Genomic DNA, 15,172 nt, shown 5'->3' with positions numbered 1-15,172 from the left:
CTCTATTAGAAAGCTACCCAGAAGAAATCATTTGAGAGAACATCTTTGGTTTATACTACTAAGGAAGACTGGCAAAGGGACCATACTTGATAATACGCATCAGAAATTAATTTAAATAAAATAAAGGAAAATCTTCCAAAATAAAGAGATCTGATGTAGGTTTGTAAGATGGATATCAGACATGAAAGATTGAGAGGGGGTGGAGGGAATAGATACAATTAGGGAATGCAGGTATCAGAATGCATGTGGCTTAATGATAAGAATGGCAAACGTTGACTTAAGTTTGGACTGGTTGCCCATGATGCAAAATGGGCTTCATCTGCTAGTTCTTAATAGCAAGACCGATAAACACTACAGGTAATAGTTTTATTATTTGAAACTGGGGGATTAGGATATATAAATCTTCCTATACTTCCTGATGATGTGGCCTTTTGGGTCTAGAGGCAAGAGCAGGCTACAGTAGGCTGCTGTTAGAATGACTGCCGCTCTCTGTTCGTCACTGATGCAGAACAAAGAGTAACTAACCACTAGAAGACTGTGGTTCGTTATATTATCATAAATTAAACAGAATGGTGTTCAGTCAGTTTTGCAAAGAGCTGCAGCAAAAAGGGTTTTGTAAAATGTTTTGGAGTTTAGGGGTATAAATCTATGAAGACTCAGTAATTAGATAGTGCAATTGGTCAAAACATCTGATCCTCTGAGACTCTCTGATAACCCAGGTTGGATTCTATTAAGAAAATTATCATGAGCGCTGGAGATATTTGCCAGTAATAAGAGAGGCTGGAACTGGTAATTTATCCTCCCTCACTGTTCAGTGGTGATTAGGTCCTCCTGTGATTGCTACAAACTTGAGCTCTGAAAGTTGAAAATAGATTTTGAAATGTTGAAAAGAGACCAGAGAAGACTAGAGGAAATCATTTAAGAAACTGTCAACTTTTATAAGGAAAAGGAAATGTCTATGACCTTGGAACAAGAAAGTGTTCTGGAATGATCATTTTGGGTTTGAATTCATTCTAGGATAAGTAGTTGGTTTTTAAGTTGTTATGAAATTTGGATTTCAGCTGTGTTAGTAGATGATGTTCAAAAACCTAGGGAAGATTCATTTAAACACTAATAGGATAACAAAGGGAAGTACTAAAGTATCCTTCCTGAAAATAGTACTACTGGTTGTGTTAGAGATCTTTTGGAAGCCCTCTGGAAGGAAGGGAGTGGAGAGAACTGTGCGGATTCTACTGGACAATGGGTCTCCTGACTATGTGTACACAGAAATGGATTCCATGACAGTTTGGCTTCCTTCTTCTTTGTATCAGGTGTGATGGTGGATGATCTAATGTCTGTGTCTGTTTTCTCATCTGTAAATAATGACAACCACTATGGTTAAAAGATATTGAGAGACTTAATAGTGTATGAAGCCACCTGTGGGACTTCGCTGCTAAATAGAGCCAGCATGGATACTCAGCTTCAGGCACCCTTCCATTAACAAGTCTGCAAATAGCCTGGATTTCGTATGCATCTCAGAGAAAAAGTATGATGAGGTGGGACTTCAAGAATGCTAGTTGCAAGACATCCTTCCTCTGCTTTGAGAGGCTCAACAGTCTTCATAACTTACCTACTTTGTGTTTGTTCTAGATCTGATTGGTTCTGTGAAAAACAATGTACATTAGGAGCAACTCATTTGGAAGCAGGGTTGGCCCATAGGAATGATGAATGAGAATGGCCTGAGTAAATTAATTACAGAGAACTTTTTGTGAAAGGAAAGGTTGCAGATAAAGACAGACAGGGGATGAGAAAGTACTGGAGACCAAACTTCTGCCCCCCATCTCTGTGCCAAAACCCAAATGTAGTTTGCATTTATCACAACTATTCATTTTTTATAATATAAGAAAAATTCTAGCTACAGAAATAAAAATCACATGCCCTGCTATCTGTAAAATCTACAGGAATGCGAAATGCAAGTTTTGTCTTCCTCCAAAATGTTCAATGCAAACTGAGCAATAGAAATGTAATACATATTTTTCTACATTCTAGCAATAAAACTCAGGTTTACAAACCAGCTCAATACTTACAGACTAAAACAAATCATCCATTCTGTGGGATAATTTTGTACTGTAATTTGATTTGTCTGGATCTGATAGATAAAAGAATGAAAAGGGGCCTGCTTTCCCTCCCATAATTCTCAGACTGTATTTATGCATTACTTCAAGAAATAGGTTTTTGAGAATATTTTCATGCAAAAGGTTCATTGTTCAGTGTTGTCAAAGCATTCAAAAAAAAAAAAAACCAGAAGAACTTGGATACCCTTATTTATGTATTTATTCATTTATTTTACCCAGCATTAAACAGGTAAGTCTTTGGCAACTTTACTTAGATTTTGGCGAACATTAATACAAACTGAAAAGACTAATTTAAAACACACATGATTTGATGAGATTATTACTTATTAGAATATTATAAAAGAGCCATATTTAGTAAGACTGCATCTATTAATGTATTTTGTTAACCAGTGAATATGTTACAGATATGTTAAAATCGACTATATTCACTGAAAAAATTTAAGGTGACACATTGGCATTATAATTCCATTCACATAATATCAATAGCTTTATATACTATGTATTTTGGGATTATGTTATTTACTTTTGGTGACTATAAAATAATTTGGGGTTTTTAAAGACTGAGAAATATTGCTCAAGTTTATTTTTTCCAAACAAAAAGTTGACTGTTATAAATTCCACCTCCCACAGACCAGAATTCACTACTATTGGTCAGGGGCAAATACCACTGGCTGTGCGTCCTCAGTCACTTTGTGCCATTTTACCAGGTTGGAGCCAAAGGTAAGATTTTACACTTGCTTTCTTCTTGGCTGGGAATTCTTCCCTTACTGTAACAACCTTTAAAAATTATTTGACTTACTTTAATATCTCCTGGTGAACTTTGATCTAATGTATTTGGTTTAATTTTACGACCAGCTTTATACAATTCTTTGAAAACAAAATCAAAAAAAAAACTTAGTTTAGGAATTGATATCAATAAAATGATGATAGCTTCCAATAAAAGAAAATTATGAAAGCTTCCAATAAATGCTCTAAATCAAAAGCACTATACTTTTTGCCAGTACACACAGGCACTATTGATTAATACTAATTAATCAATAAATCAATTTTGTGACAAATGAAAACATAGTGATATTTCATGCTTTTAAAAATATTCTAATGATCATATGGGACTAGACATTTATAAGGTATCTTTAGCTAAATATATTAAAGTCAAATAATATTTTCAAAATATGGAATTGATGTAAAATTGGTTCAAAGCTTTATCTAAGAAACTACATTAAGGCTAACAAAATATGTTGAGGAGAGAAACGTGTTTTTTGAAACTAAATACAGATTTCCTAATATTTTAAGGCATATGAACAATGTCTTATTGCTAACAGCTTTTCTTAAGACATAGGTCAAATAAGTAAGCTATTAAATATAGAGTATGGAGTAAGAAAAAGTGAAAAAAAGCAAGTGAATAATTTCCTTGAACAATTGAAGCTGTCAAGGATTAACAAAGAAAATATTTTGCTAGGTGACTGGTGATCACAGTTAATGCTTCACACTTGAATATAGGAAAATGATTCTTGGAAGGTTTGTAAATCAGTGTTTTATGAAACAAGGTTTATTGCTTATTTCTCAGAACAGCTCAAATGTGCAATCCTGCAAAGACTTCTGCAAAAGCAAGTGAAATACAGGCTTAGTTATTCCAGTGTGAATTTTAAAAATTATTTATGAAAAGCAGAAAGGATGAAAACAAGTTCCTTGTACTGCTTCTTATTCTCAGAGGAATTTCATATCCTTCTGCCTAAACCTGCCTCATAAAGACTTTCTTTCAAGTAACTGGAGGTCAGTTGATCTTCCAGTTAACTCAAGTTTAAAAGTACTGTTTATCATGAATCCCCTTTTATACGGGTGCAGAGGTACAAACAGCGTGTCAACTGTTCTTGAAGTGAACACCAGCAGTGAATCCAGAATACAAAAGGCTATAATTTTAAAACGTGTTTGACAAAAAGTTGTGCAATACTTTTTTTTTTTTGAAATGTCTCTCTCCGGCCTCACTCGTGTGCAATACTTATGATCACTATATAATTTTGATAGGCCAACTTGAATGTTAAAAAAAAAAACTACTTTCCCCTCAATCAATGTATGTATGTTCAAAGGAGTACATAAAACCTAAAATAATTCAGATGATCAAATTTTGATGAAATCTTTGAAAAACATGATGTTTTTTCATGGAAAATTGAGCTTATTGATTATTTAAAACAAGCAAGTGTCCAAATCCTACATGTGTTCTGGTCCTCTATTCAAGAAAATTTGCTAGTTGTCCCTTTGAAATTTCATTTGTGTTAATTATAAAATTAAACCATGCATAGCTACCACAGTTAAATAAAATGGTAAGAATTATGGGAAATTATCTTTCTGCTCCATTTTATTATGAGGATTTTGAAAAATATTCCATGAAATGCTAATATGTATATAAATATTAGATTATATTTTTATTTAGATACTTAGATGAAAGAAAGAAGCAACAATGGGAAAATCTTCATTATTTGGTTCTTAGAAAAAAGCCTTAGTTTTGAATATGTATGAAAGAGTCATAAATATTTATATAGCTACAGCATAAGTCAATTATGTCTCAATTTCCTTACCTGAAAGTGGTGTGACAGTTGAAGTCATCATCATCTTCATCATCAGGCCTGCAAACCACAGCTGATACAAAAATATTTATATTCATTTAGATGATAAAAGTCTTACAGTGAAAAGATTTGTGAATAAGGGTACCACAAATTCTTTCTGCACCCAGTTTTTCTATTTTTCCTCTATGACATAGAATCAGTTTTATTGTCAATAAACTATTCCCTTTAAAAATGTGGAGAGAATTGTGAGTTAATTTCATCATCTGGTAGCAACAGCCCTCAAAAATCATATAACCCATTTGTTATGCATACAAATTATCTACGTAAATAAACCTACCTGATTAAATTTCTTGATATTGATACTGATTTATTATTCCTATTTAATAAAAGCTATTCATGAACTTATACCAATAAAATATTTACATAGTTTAATATTTTGTGATTAGGAAAGTTTGAAAAATGAACCTTTTGGGAAGCCTTATTGCGGGATTTGTCATCCTGCGTGTGGCAGCAACGGCCCCAACTCCAGAGTCCATCAATTATGACTCAGAAACTTACGATGCTACCTTGGAAGACCTGGACAAAGTATACAACTATGAAAACATACCCATTGATCAAGCCGAGGTAAATTATTCCACCTCCTGTTGGGGATACTGAGCACTTTGGGTAAGGGATCATTGACATTTGAGATTCTCTTCAAAACAGTGTTTTACCCTAAAAATGTCATAGTAAATTCTCTAGAAGATGGCCAATCTTTTGAAGCTTAATATTGGAAGTGTTTTTGCTTTCTTGCAGATCACTCTATTTATTCCAAATCTAATCAAAAAAATTTTATGAAAGAGTTTCTGTCAAGTTAGAATAGAGAAAATTTGGACAGATAATCCATGAGGAATAAGTTTTTTCTTTGTGTGTGTATATATTTTTTAATAATGTGAGAGGATGAGGACAGTTTGGGCAAAAGAAAAACCTGTGACATTAAAATAAATTGTGAGGAAGTAAAAAGAGGACAGAGAAATTACAACGGTTTGGAACTTCACTGAACATCAAGAGGGAATGTGCTTCTCTAAATGATTGATTGTTTTTCTGGCACTAATGTGGGCATTGGCAAGGTTGCAGCACATTACATAAATCTGATATGACATGTTCCTAATTAAATGCTAGACCTTTTACATAACTAAAGGATACAGGGTAATTTTTATGAGTCAGAAAACAACCAGACCTTGAAATGCTAGAGTATAGTTAATGTACAACATTGAGAAAATCCAATTAACTATAAATAAACAGCAAAGTATATTTTATCACCTTTAATGGATTATAAAATATTCTGGGAAATCTTTTAAGCATAAATATTCTTCAGATAACTATTTAAGAAACTCAGGGGTAGAAAATATTTAGAAAAAAACAGTAAATTTAACTTGTATGGAAATTAAGTATATCATAATTAAGAAGATACCAATTTTCAGTACCATTTGCTGAAATTTTATTCATTTCAATAAGCAGCATTGCCTGTTGTCTTATAAAATACAAGAGTTAGGACCTAGCGTGGTAACCTAGCAGTTAAAGTCCTCGCCTTGAACATGCCAGCATCCCATATGCCTGCCAGTTCTAATCCCAGCAGCCCCGCTTCCCATCCAGCTCCCTGCTTGTGGCCTGGGAGAGCAGTCAAAGATGGCCCAAAGCCCCGCATGGGAGACCCAGAGGAGGCTTCGGGCTCCTGGTTTCAGAGTGGCACAGTTCCGGTGGTTGCAGCCTCATTGGGAGTGAATCATCAGATGGAAATTCTTCCTCTCTGTCTCTCCTCCTCTCTGTATATCTGACTTTCCCATAAAAATAAATAAATATTATGTTAAAAATTCAAGAGGTAGATTTTCATAAAACAACAGTTTACTTAACTCTTGTCCCTTCCTTTTCTCTCCTCTACCTTTCTTCCTCTCTCTCTTTTAATCACCCTACCTTCTCTCTGCTGCTACTCATCTCTCTCTCTCTCTCTCTCCCTCTTTGAAGTTTCAGGCTCAACAGCAGATCACTTGCTTTCTTTATTTTAGTTGTGCTTTTATTTTCTACATTTTCTTAATAGTCACTGTTTTATTCATTGACAGTATCACTTCTGTTAAAGTACTAGTGTATCAAAAAAGATCGTAATAAGAAAGTCAATGGTTAACTCTTCTGCCTTGCATATGTACTCTAAGGGCATGTGCAGTTAAATATCAAATTAAATTAAATATTTTTGTTCAAACCTCATTTCTCAAAAAAGTGTTCCATGGGATCCAAGAACCCTGATGACTATTGTAAGTCTTCCATTTTTGGTAGAGTTTGAGATTGGGTTCAAAAGTTCTATTTCCTTCAGAAGACCCAAGCACAATAGAAGGGCTACGGCTCCCCAGACAAAATTTTAGAGTAAATATTTACCTTTAATTTTAAAAAATAATTGTTTATTTGTTAAAAGCAGTGTGACAAAACGAGACAGACAGAGAGAGTAAGGAGCTCTTCTAGGAAACTCATCCAGGGGCCCAACATTGAAGGCATCTTTTGCTGCTTTCCCAGGTGTTTCGAGAGCAGCTGGATCAGGAGCAACCAGTTCTCAATCTAGCATTCCCATATGAGAAAACAGAGCCACCAGCATTCACTCACTCCCATTCATCACAGTACTTGTTCACAGATCTCATTGAACCCATTCTTCGGTCCAGAAATCTCTTGGCATTCTCCATATTCTGAAGGCTTTCAGAGCATCAGGAAGATGAAGTTAATAACCATTTCCCTAAAAACATGGTTTAATACACAAATTTTCCCTGATATTTACATGTTCAGCAATAGCATCTTTCCTGCAAGGTTTTATATGCACGTATAAATAGGTCATTATATCCTTTTATGGTCTATTCCTTTCCCCATGCATTCTTAGTTTTAAGTACAGTTTTTCTAAACAATTGCAGTTCCAGCCATGCTCAGAATCCTGAATTGCCCTAGAGATACACTAGCAATCCCTGTGTCATGATTCAACAATCATTTGTGATGAACCACATCAGAAAACCACTCTACAGATAGGCAGATAGACGTAAGTGTGGCTTTCCAAAGACATGCACAGTAAAGGAAAAATGTTTTATGTCTTTACATAATTTATTTATTTATGAATGAATAAATAAGCTCAGAGATTTCTCCTCCCTCTCCTCAATATTATAATACTATAATCCTTAAAAAACAGTCACAAGTCATCATCCTGCTATTTAAGTGCATCCTGATATTGTAGGCATAGACAATGCTAAAAAGCCCAGCATCCTATTATCAAGATACATGCAACAGTTTCATTGGGAGTCCATCTTTGATTCAGAAGTAGAGATGCATAATGCTGTATATCTTCACTTCTCGATATGATAGCCTCTATTTTACAGTTCCTCTAGATGAATATATGTACATGCATAAATATCTGAGTATCTGCTGATGTTGTATTTTACATAAAAGGTTGCTTTGTATCAGAGAGAACATATGATATTTGTCCTTTGGGGACTGGCTTATTTCACTGAGCATAAAAGTTCTAGTTGGAACCATTTATTGCAAATGGTAAGATTTCATTTCTTTTGAATGGCTGAGTAGCATTCCATAGAATAAATGTTCCACAATTTCTATATTTTTTACTTTTTTTTTAAAAGATTTATTCATTTTATTACAGCCAGATATACACAGAGGAGGAGAGACAGAGAGGAAGATCTTCCGTTCGATGATTCACTCCCCAAGTGAGCCGCAACGGGCAGATGCGCGCCGATCCGAAGCCGGGAACCTGGAACCTCTTCCAGGTCTCCCACGCGGGTGCAGGGTCCCAATGCATTGGGCCGTCCTCAACTGCTTTCCCAGGCCACAAGCAGGGAGCTGGATGGGAAGTGGAGCTGCCGGGATTAGAACCGGTGCCCATATGGGATCCCCGGGGCTTTCAAGGCGAGGACTTTAGCCGCTAGGCCACACCGCCGGGCCCAATATATTTTTTACTTTTTAAAACATACTCTTTACATTAAAGGCAATGATGGAGAAAGAGTGTGTGTGTGAGAGACAAGCCAAAACCAGGAGCCAGGAAATCCCTATCTGGGCCTCCCATGTAGGTGTCAAGGACCCATGCATCTGAGCCCTTTCTTGCTGCTTTCCAGGTGTATTAACAGGGATCTGGATTAAAAGTGGAGCAGCAAGGCCTCAAACTGATGCTTCATTATGGGATATTGGTATTGCAGGTAATGTTCTAAAAATACAACATTTCATTTACTCATTATTTTAAAGAAATTTACTAATGTATTAGGGTCACAGAAAAAAACACTACAGCCCAATTAGTATCAATTCTCATGCTGAACAAGGAACACAGGCCCATGAGACAAGGAATGCAAAGGTGTTTGGAAACAGAAAAACCTGCAACCATCAACAACAATGCATACCTCAGGCCTGTAGACACAGGACCCATGAATTTCTTTTTTTTTCTAAAGATTTATTTATTTTTCTTACAAAGTTAGTTATACAGAGAGGAGGAGAGACAGAGAGGAAAATCTTTGTCCAATGATTCACTCCCAAAGTGAGCACAATAGCCGGAGCTGTGCTGATCCGGAGTCAGGAGCCCGAAGCCTTCTCTGGGTCTCCCATGCAGGTACAGAGTCCCAAGGCTTTGGGCCATCTTTGACTGCTCTCTCAGGTCACAAGCATGGAGCTGGATGGGAAGCAGGGCTGCTGGAATTAGAACTGGCGCCCATATGGAATGCTGGTGTGTTCAAGGCGAGGACTTTAGCTGCCACGCCACCGCGCCGGGCCCAAAGATTCATGAATTTCACATTAGGATACAAGTCTGATGATCACCTTAATTTTGGCTATGTGAAACTACACAAGAGTGTTCCTAAAACGTCATGAAAAATGGGACTAAAGAGGAAGCTTATTTTGCAAGGAAGTTTGAAATTCATGCAGAGTTTTTTATTTATCTACAACAAAATACCTGAGGCCGACTAACTTTACAGAGAGAAGTCTCATTAACAGTTCTGGAGATTGAAGAATGTAGGGCCAGTGCTCCCCTTTGTTCTGATGTGGATAGCGTGGTGGGTGGCATCACAACTTGAGAGCACAGGTGAGAAGAACAAATCACATGTAGACAGAAAGAAAGGGAAATTATTCAGAGATTGGGCTTAATATACAACTTTCTTTCTTGAGAAATCAGGGGTTTCATGAGTGCTACTTTAATCCATTATAACTGCAGCTTCCCCCAAAGAACTCTAGATCCCCCACTAAGTCGCACCTCTGAAAAGTTCTCTGTCATCTCCCAACCCTGTTAGCCTGGGAATCGAGCTTCTAACACATGAGTGTTTGGAGACAAAGCACACCCAAACCACAGACTCTGGGTGGAGAAATCAGGTAGGCAAGCGCTGAACTAACTCAGAAACTGTGAACTGAAAGAGGCTCTAGTTTTAAGCTTCTAAATTGATGACAATTTGTTGTGCAGCAATAGAAAGCTAATCAAACATGTAATACATTTTTTTCTGAATCAAATTTGAATCATAATGATCCAATTCTTGAATTGTTAAATCCAATCATTTGCAGAGCCAATGAAATAAACCACCCCCAAAGTCCACTGGGAAAAATCTCAATTCGGTTGTTTTGATTTGTAGTGGTGGTGACATATTAATATCTTCTTTTGTGGTTGAAAATAGTCATTAAAGCTTTTCTCTGTTTGAAAAATAACATGCAATAGTAATAGTAACCAATGATTTATATTTTTGATGATATTGAACATCCACAAGTCACAGGATTCTTTGTTAGGAATGCATTTTAGAACCAACAGTTCTATTGTTACAGATGTTACCCACTGCATATATTTGCTGGTATGATGTAAAATGGTCAATGGTCATAGTTGGTTTTGTTTGTTTGTTTGTTTTACATTTTTTTATTGGAAAGGCAGATTTACAGAGAGAAGAAGAGACAGAGAAAGATCTTCCATCTGTTGGTTTACTCCCCAGGTGGCTGCAATGGCTGGAGGTGAGCTGACCCGAAGCCAGGAGTCAGGAACTTCCTCCAGGTCTCCCAGATGGGTGCAGGATCCCAAAGCTTTGGGCCATCCTCTACTGCCTTCCCAGGTCACAAACAGGGAGCTGGTTGGGAAGCGGGGCCACTGGGATGTGAACTAGTGACCATATGAGATCCTACTGCAAGCAAAGTGAAGTCTTTAGCCACCGGGTTACCACACCAGGCCCAATGGTCATACATTTAAGGATTTCACTTCACATCAATCATGTTACTAAGAATTGGCTATAGCACATATAATCAACCTACAGACTTTTTGAACTCTGATAAACAGTAGTTAACTCTCATTAAAAAGTGTAAATAGTATACTTCATTTATTTCTTACAACCAAATATTCCCATCGAAAGGATGAAAATGTTGAGGCAGAGTTGAAGAACTCTACTAGGATTAAGCAGTGCGATATGTAGTGATAGTGATGCTAACTTTTCTTCTCAGAAAATAATTTTAGGCCCGCAGGCGTGGCCTAGTGGCTAAAGTCCTTGCCTTGAATGTGCCGGGATCCCATATGGGCGCCGGTTCTAATCCCGGCAGCTCCACTTCCCATCCAACTCCCTGCTTGTGGCCTGGGAAAGCAGTCTAGGACGGCCCGATGATTCTCTCCCCAAGTGGCCACAACAGCTGGTGCTGAGCCAATCTGAAGCCAGGAGACAGCAGCTTCTTTTAAGTCTCCCATGTGGGCATAAAGACCCAAGGCTTTGGGTCGTCCTTGACTGCTTTTCCCAGGCCATAAGCAGGGAGCTGGATGGGAGGCAAAGCTGCCAAGACACAAACTTGCACCCATATGGGATCCCGAGACAGGCAAGGCAAGGATTTTAGCCACTAGGCTACCGTGCTGGACCCTGGAGCCTAACTTTGTTAAACTTTTCTGGGTTGTATAGAGCATAGATCTGCTACCTTAGTTTTCATGTCACTCTGATTTCTCACATCGACTTTGGTGAAATATTCAAAGTGTATCATATCCGTTCTGGCAAAATACATGCAAATAACAAAACAGTAAGAGTATCAGTAAATATTTGCTCTATGAAATTTCTTGAAGAATGTTTTTCCTTGTGAATGTCCATTATTCATACTTTTTTCCTCTTCCATGAAGAGAACATGTTGCTAGATTGTTTAAATAATGCTTAAGAAAAAAACTGCCCATTGAAATGAATTAATTCAAATTGGAAGAAATGCTTTTGGAAGTGAAGAAGCTATAAATTTCCAGTGAAGGTAGTTGTATGAATTGACAGATGAGGAATGCCTTCACTTAAGCTGTCATCATTATAAAATGGCCCCTTGGAAACTAATTTCAGAGTATATATGGGTGTCCCACAATATCAGAAATTTCTTCAGAAGAATTAAACCAATCCTGCACAATTTGGAGAAACTTAAGTTCACCTTTGAAAATGATATAAAAAAATCTTTTCCAAGTTTTTTAACTATAACAAAATTATATAAAACATTGTTTATGCTAAAGGACCATTTGGCTTAAAAACTACTTCTTTTCTGAACCCAGAGTATTTAAAGTACTAGTATTTCTACTGTATATTTACTCTGGTGACAAAAGGTAAACAACATTTTGTCTTTTATATTTGGAATTATATATTACTTTGGCTAAAATATAAAATATACAGACTGTGTTGAGGCTTAAAACATACGGTTTGCATATTAAATACTTATCCTGGAAGAAGAGCCTTTACCTCTGTGAACCTGAATTAAACACTCATTTCTAGATATTGGCAAAATCAAAGGCTAACCTTCCCCTTCACTGAAGATGTGCTGGGCAGATTTAGAGAAGGATTTTGCTAATCAGCTTCCCAGGAGGTCATCCGTTCATTTTCTACATGATTATTTTAATAGTGTGAACCCGTTTGAATTTCATTTGAAATATTTTAAAACCTCACAAAATGAGGAGGCAAAAAATATATCCTCTTGAAGGCTCACTGATAACCTTCACTAGTGCATTCCATTTCTTTGCATCATGCATTACTTACACACCACATACACGAGCAGACAACAAACTAGACAAACCGGGCAACCCAGACAACAACCCTGGAAGGAAGCCGTCCTCATTCCCATTTCATAAAGAGCTACTGAGCATCAGAATTTTGCCCAAGGTTACTCAGCTGGTAAGTGTCAGAGTAAAATCCAAAGCAGTAGTTTTAATGCCAAAGCAAACAGAGTTCAGCATTCAAAGACTCCATTATTTCTCTGCTGCTTCTCTTTCATCTTTAATTCTTTTAGCTCTCTCCAATCATGAGATTTCTTCTCTCTGAAATTAAGTAATTTGATTATTAGGAATCTGCCAAACAACAATTTTCAAGGGATTTCATTTAATGCATTATCCAGACATCTCCTTTAGCTGTCGAAGTATTTAAGGGAGCAAGAGGAAAGGTGATCCTCTGAACTGAGGGCAGCGTTGTCAGAAATATGGGGCTTGCACAGTCCTTGCCAAAAATACTTCTCCATCGTCCATTTTCAAGATAAAATGGAAAATAAAATACAGTTTTCATTGCCAGGTGTCCACAGTCGCATTATTTTGGATAATTAATATGGTCACTTAAATAAATATGAGCACCAGACTCAGGTTTCAAGCAGAATTCCATTATGCTTAGCGAATCTACACACCAGTGTGTTAAACCCATAAGAATATATCCTCAGTGTCCCAGTCGGAACAGCTCAGGGCCTTCTGACACATTTGTAAATCAGTTGTTGACATCACGGTAACAAGAAGAAATGGCTTCAAGATTTATTTATTTGACCATGTGGAATGATTTGAGAGTAAGATAAATTCAGAATTCCATTTAGCTGAATAAAACAGTTTTGTCTTTTCTTGAGGAGAATTCAAAAACTTGTGAATCTCAACTACTTCAATTTTTAAAAATTAAAAAAAACCAGACCTATAATTTTAAAATTGTTCACCAAAGCTGTACCTTGACTAATGAGGAACTGATTGACACAGAGGGTATTTTATGCTAAACAGCGAAGTGAGGGTATTTGCTTCCGCAACTGACTTCGCCCAGGCATGTGATTCACGAACATGCACAGACCAAAGACTGGCAGGAGAAACCACTGGCTTTGGTGTGTTCACTTATTCACCCATAGCAGCACTTGGGGACAGTTCAACACAGCGCTGAGTTAACCCAGGTTCTCGGGCCTGTTACACTAACTATTCCACCTTGGTAAGTCAAGAAGCTCCTCCAAACTTCAGCTCCCTCTTTTAGATGCTTTTTAAAGATGTAACAACATAAACCTGTAATCTGTGTAATGTGGAGGGTAAGACTAAGTAAATATGAGTACCTTTTTAACCATTGATTCATTCATTCAATCAGCGCCAGTTAAGCTCATTTGCTGGTGACAATAGACATAAACTGGAAGAACTCATATTAGATGCTATACCATATTGTTCCAGTGTAGGCATTAGGTCCCATTTCCAATTTTTCATGGAGATCAGGTGTTATAATGGGTATATTAAACAAAGTCCCTCCTTGTACTTTAACACTCTTAATCTAATACTCTTTTAAATGGAAAAAAAATGTATGAAACAGAGGAAATGAAAAAAAAAACATAAAAGGGTCTTCAAAAAGTTCATGGAAAATGAAAAATGCACATTATCTTTCATTTCTTTTCTCCAGGCACTTTTTGCAGCACCTTCATTGATGGAATGTTACATACAAAGTCTATAGTTACCTGTGAGGATTTAATTTCTATGAGTGCTGTCACACAGTATTAACATCAAGAAATTACATGTCTGATTCTGTTATTCCGAGTTATGAAGCATTGTAGTGATGTGTTTATCTACCCATTTTTGTGAACCAAGCTGCATTTAAGGACAGAAAGAGAAATGTGTGTGTGTGTGTACACATATTCAGTAGTTTTAGCTCAAACAATGTGTTGTATATTTCCCATAATCTCATTTTATTATATGTAATACTGCAGCAAGATTTGAAAATACATGAGGAAATAAAACTTAAAAGCTGAGAACATTTAACAAAGCTGGGTTCCAGTTACCGATACTGAAATACATATATTTGTGTTGTGTAAAATAATTAAGCACATAATGTGTAACATTGAAATTTATCTGGCCAGTGTCAGGGTTTTAAGAGAGTCCTATATACATTCCTTCTATGTCCTCAGTAATTTTGGGATCATCTGTAGGATAGAAATGGGACAGAGGAAAGTGGAACTCACCATAGTCCTTTGAATACTAATACACTCTATGGTTAAAAAAAAGTAATTTCAGTGTGAAACCTCTGTCCCATTAGTCACTGGCAATGCAGTTCAGCCACAGACCCCAGCACAAAGCCCACCTTTCAATCTAAGTACATGGAGGAGCCAAACAGAATCACACTAAAAAGGAAAATGAACCAACCAGGATCAGTACTCAGATTCATTATTTCTTCTCCCTTAAGGGTAAAGAAAGGTGCCATTCTTTAAGTTTAAAAATTAACTGAAATGTGGGCCTCCGATCAGTTTTCA

The 15,172-nt window shown here is 36.7% G+C and overlaps 1 protein-coding gene across 1 annotated transcript in view; it reads left to right on the top strand.

The window, feature by feature from the left end:
* Positions 1-2,744: 2,744 nt before the first annotated feature.
* The window catches only part of EPYC (epiphycan), a 32,165-nt gene continuing 19,737 nt past the window's right edge, over positions 2,745-15,172 (top strand). Inside the window, exons 1-2 of the mRNA XM_004583091.4 lie at positions 2,745-2,834; positions 5,125-5,302. Of these exons, the coding sequence (XP_004583148.2) occupies positions 5,138-5,302 (165 nt within the window). The 5' untranslated portion in view covers positions 2,745-2,834; positions 5,125-5,137. The remainder of the gene's footprint in view (positions 2,835-5,124; positions 5,303-15,172) is intronic.

This window comes from Ochotona princeps, chromosome 15 (genome assembly GCF_030435755.1).
Source record: "Ochotona princeps isolate mOchPri1 chromosome 15, mOchPri1.hap1, whole genome shotgun sequence".
Taxonomy (NCBI): domain Eukaryota; kingdom Metazoa; phylum Chordata; class Mammalia; order Lagomorpha; family Ochotonidae; genus Ochotona; species Ochotona princeps.
Note: the sequence above shows the minus strand (reverse complement) of the source record. Positions and strands in the feature narration are given on the sequence as shown.